This window comes from Quercus lobata, chromosome 2 (genome assembly GCF_001633185.2).
Source record: "Quercus lobata isolate SW786 chromosome 2, ValleyOak3.0 Primary Assembly, whole genome shotgun sequence".
NCBI classification, from domain to species: Eukaryota; Viridiplantae; Streptophyta; class Magnoliopsida; order Fagales; family Fagaceae; genus Quercus; species Quercus lobata.
In genome coordinates, this window is record NC_044905.1 from 74,356,843 (window position 1) to 74,361,515 (window position 4,673).

A 4,673-nucleotide genomic window follows, 5' to 3' on the forward strand; every position below is an offset into this window, starting at 1 on the left:
CGGTTAGATGAAGGAATTGGAAAAAAAATAAAATAAAAGGGCACTTTGGTCTAGTTGCAAAATAACTTGATTTTTCAATGAAAGCTGACACACGTCTAGCACAAATTCAGCTTTTTCCTACTCCCTATAAAACATGAGTATTTTATTGTAATTTTATATCACATTAATGGGTATTGTACGCAAAATAACTTGATTTTTCAATTTTTTTTTTTTTGATTGCCAAACATATAGCAAAGTTCATTGTTTTGGACCAAGGTCCATTAGAAGTACATCATTTTGAATTTGGAGTTCAATAACAGGGGGAGTGTCCTCCACCCATATAACACAATCAACAACATTTAAAGCATTCCTAGCAAGTAAGTGGGCAGCCCTATTATTATTCCTGTTGGTGTGATCAGCCCTCCAAGACTTGAAATGGCTAAGGCACCTCTGTGAGCCTTCAACCACTTTCTGGATGACCGAAGCAGGGAGATTGGAGCCATTTAGCGCCAACATTACCAGCTGAGAATCCCCTTCCACCATAATGTCCCTCAATCCCAGGTCCCAAGCAAACATAATTCATACTTCAGCAGCCTTTGCTTCGGCCTCTAAGGCTCCCCAAGGAGCAGCCACCTTCTTGCATAACGCCCCCATCATCTGGCCTCTGTCATTTCTAATGACCACTCCAAGACCGCAGCACCCCTGCTCCTTAAACACCGCTGCATCAACATTCACCTTATACTTACCTTGAGGAGGCGGGGACCAATGTTTGCCCCGAGTGGTTGGCTGGGTTTTGTTGCTCATATTCAGACAAACCGCACTATATTCTTCCATATAACTCCTTGCTTCCCCTTCAATGGTCTTCCCATTCTTGCCTTTGCCCCCATACCTGACAGCATTTCTGTTGTTCCAAAGCAGCCACGCCGTAACCGCAAACTTCTCACAATCCTTCTTGCCTGACGAAGCCATTAGCAACCAAACCACATCAAGGAACTCCCTTAGGGGGCGGTCAGCATTGTCCAGCTTGAAGCATGTCTCGCTCCAAGCTTCTTTTGCGACTTTACACCCCCACAAAACATGGGCCGATGATTCACACTCTCCACAAAAATCACATTTATCCTCCTCAATAACCTTCTGGTGCACTAGGCATTGTTTTGACACATGTCTAGCACAAATTCAGCTTTTTCCTACTCCCTATAAAACATGAGTATTTTATTGTAATTTTATATCACATTAATGGGTATTGTACCCAAAATAACTTGATTTTTCAATGAAAGCTGACACACGTCTAACACAAATTCAGCTTTTTCCTACTCCTTTTATTGTAATTTTATATCACATTAACTGGTGCTAGTGCTGTATGCAAAATAACTTGATTTTTCAATAAAGCTGACACACGTCTAACACAAATTCAACTTTTTCCTCCTCCTTATAAAATATGAGTATTTTATTGTAATTTTATACCACATTAACAGATACTGTGCAGCACCCATTAACAAGACCCAAAGAAAAAATAAAAAAGCCATTGAATACCCTATGCCCGTTCGATGAAATGAAAGTATTTGCATTTATTCAACATGTCCCATACATATGATACATTGATACTTAACACGAATTCCGAAGTGATGATAACTTTGTCATCATTACTGTTAATTACTCCCATGCATAAGCACTGTCACAGCTTAGTTTAAAGTAATAACTATACCCTCAAACAAACTTCTTGTGTGTGCAACAATAATTTCCTATTCAAAAATAAACAACGTGTACCAATTAAGCGTCTACAGGTAAAATGCGGAACGAAGTTTTCACTATTCCGTTCTCCACACAGAATTATTGCCCCGGACAGATAGATTTTCCTGAGGCCCCCATGCTCACCGGTACGATCAATCTGACAGCGTAATGTCTTCAAAGTAATGGTACACCATTCTTCCTGGTCGTGCCTTGAGATCAAACGTTCATATAACTTTGGGAACTAATTAAGAAAACTTCATACAACTCCGATGGGCGATGGCCATACTATTGTACCCAGAATTACTTGCCTAGATTTTTAGGTAAGTTTCTCACAAGGCTTGTGGAGTAACTCCTCAAACATAAGGATTAAAACAAGACAGATCAAAAGTTGAGAATCAAATATACAATTAATATTCACGTTTAAAATATAATAATCATCCCCTGAAACAATCTTCTTGTACATATAATTTTAAAAGGAAATTTACAAATAAACGTATACTAATTAAGCATCTATGGATAAATGTTGGGATGAAGTTTTCATTATCCTATTCTCCGAAAAGAAGGATTATCACTGACAACAAGTCAGGAAGACAAGAGAACGTAATCTCTTCGGCATATCACCCATCTGCAACCTTATCCTAAACTAGATAAGAAACAAGTGGACTTAAATTCTTTATATCCTAACTGATATTTTACTTCAATGGAAGGGTAGGCAAAGACTCTTCTATGCAAGCCTACAAAACTTCATACAACTTTGGGGCCTAAAGAAAACTTCATACAACTCCGATGGCCATACCTTTGTACCCAGAGATACTTGTAGCAATATCTCTATGCTTCCTTTTTCTTTGTCATTTGAGATGGAACAAAAGCCGAACCATTACAAATTGGCCTGTTGTCGGAATGCTCCCAGGCCTTCTTCAAAATGCATCCAATGTGCACGAGTATGTTACCTGGCTCCTAAAACAAAATGGGGGCACTTTCAAGTTTAAGGGTCCTTGGTTCACTAACATGACCTTCATGGTCACGAGTGATCCCATGAATATCAACCACATGTTGAGCAAAAACTTTTCTAACTACACAAAAGGGCAGAAGTTCCAGGAAATTTTTGATGTTCTGGGAGATGGGATTTTCAATTCTGATTCTGACTCGTGGACATATCAAAGGAAGCTACTTCACACGATGTTAAAGGACAACAAGTTTAAGTTGTTCTTTGAACAATTTGTCAAGGGAAAAGTGGAAAAGAGCCTCGTTCCAGTTCTTGATCATATCTCAAGTTTTGGAATTGAGGTGGATTTACAAGACATTTTTCAACGGTTCACATTCGACAGTGCTTGCTTAGTGGTTTTGGGTTTTGATCCAAACTGCCTCTCCATTGAATTCCCAGATGTTTCCTATGCAAAATCGTTTGATCAATTAGAGGAATGTTTGTTATACCGACACATTGTGCCAGAAAGATGGTGGAAGTTACAAAGAAGGCTTCAAATTGGATCGGAGAAGAAGCTATCACATGCTTGGAAAGTTTTTGATGAATTTGTATACGAATGCATCTCAACCAAGCGAGAGGAAGTGACCCTAAAGAAGGAGGAACTAAAATTCAACTTGTTGACAGCTATAGTTATGGAGGAACAAGAAGGAGAAATGAGTACTACTATTACAAAATCCGACAAGTTTCTAAGGGACACTGCAACTAATCTCTTGGCAGCAGGGAGAGACTCCATAAGTGCCGGACTCACGTGGCTTTTTTGGCTTCTTGCAACACACCCATCAGTGGAAGCCAAGATTTTAGAAGAAATCAAGGAGCATTTGTTGGACAACGGAAAGTCAAAGGATTTGAACATAGATAAGCTAAGTAAGCTAGTTTATCTTCATGGAGCGGTATGCGAATCCTTACGCCTTTTTCCACCTATACCTTTCGAGCACAAATGTTCAGTTCAACCTGATATTCTTCCTAGTGGTCACTCCATGAGGCCAAATACAACAATTTTATACTCTTTATACTCAATGGGAAGGATGGAAAGCATATGGGGTGAAGATTGCTTGGACTTCAAGCCAGAGAGATGGATTACTGAGTTCGGCGGAATAGTGCATGTACCATCTTTCAAGTTCATAGCATTTAATGCGGGAGCGAGGACTTGTTTAGGTAAGGATATAGCTTTCATTCAAATGAAAATAATTGCAACTGCCATCATTTGGAAATACCATGTTCGTGTGGTTGAAGATCATCCTGTTTCACCAAGTATTTCCGTTGTTCTTCATATGAAACATGGTTTGAAGGTGAGGATTAGCAAGAGATATGCTTGACAAAGAAATTTTAGTACTAGCTAAAGTTGCATTTAGGGAAATAATCACTCATGACCCTTCAAACCAACTTCGGCTATATATGTATTTCCTTATTTAGTTTTGTGTTTCATTGTAATTTTTATAAGTCAAGGTGATGTATTAGTCCTATATAACTTCCAATGCTCATGAGTCATGACCCTTTCACAACAATAAAGAATTTTCCAAAAAAATGAATCGAAAAATTGAGATGGAAAAAGGGATTAAATTTAATAAGAATCTGGTGCTCAAGTCCTTATTTTTACATTATTCTTTCTGTACTAGTGTTCAATATTAGAGTTTTACACAACCTTTCAAATTGCCCATTTGAGAGAGAAAGAGAGAGAGACATACACAACCTTTCTCTCTTCTCTTTCCCTCTCCCCATTTCCATATCAACGAGAGGAGATTATTTTCATCAATATCTTCACCATACTTGAGTGTTGAGAGTTTTTTGAAGCTAGGAATCATTGTAGCAATACCACTAATTCAAGGAGACTTGGCTGCTTGCGATTGGTGGCTCAACTTGCAAATCTCGCAACTGGATGAAGAAATGACCCAGCGTAATAAGTTGTGATAGGCCAAGAATGTATTGACCCCTTTGGTAAATTAATCAATTAATTAGCCAAGTGAAATTAATTAGATTC

General features: G+C 38.5%; 2 protein-coding genes across 2 annotated transcripts; one reads left to right on the top strand and one right to left on the bottom strand.

Moving 5' to 3' along the window:
- Positions 1 to 558: 558 nt before the first annotated feature.
- On the bottom strand, positions 559 to 948 carry LOC115970503. The gene has a single exon (XM_031090133.1). The coding sequence runs from the start codon at positions 946 to 948 to the stop codon at positions 559 to 561; it is 390 nt and encodes a 129-aa protein (XP_030945993.1).
- Positions 949 to 2,335: 1,387 nt separating this feature from the next.
- LOC115976576 (noroxomaritidine synthase-like) lies at positions 2,336 to 4,163 on the top strand. Its single transcript, XM_031097926.1, has one exon. The coding sequence runs from the start codon at positions 2,497 to 2,499 to the stop codon at positions 4,009 to 4,011; it is 1,515 nt and encodes a 504-aa protein (XP_030953786.1). The 5' UTR covers positions 2,336 to 2,496; the 3' UTR covers positions 4,012 to 4,163.
- Positions 4,164 to 4,673: the final 510 nt, after the last annotated feature.

What these genes read in the sequence shown, in the direction of transcription:
- LOC115976576 (XM_031097926.1), top strand. Translation starts at nt 2,497, where the DNA reads ATGGCCATACCTTTGTACCCAGAGATACTTGTAGCAATATCTCTATGC.
- LOC115970503 (XM_031090133.1), bottom strand. Translation starts at nt 948, where the DNA reads ATGGCTTCGTCAGGCAAGAAGGATTGTGAGAAGTTTGCGGTTACGGCG.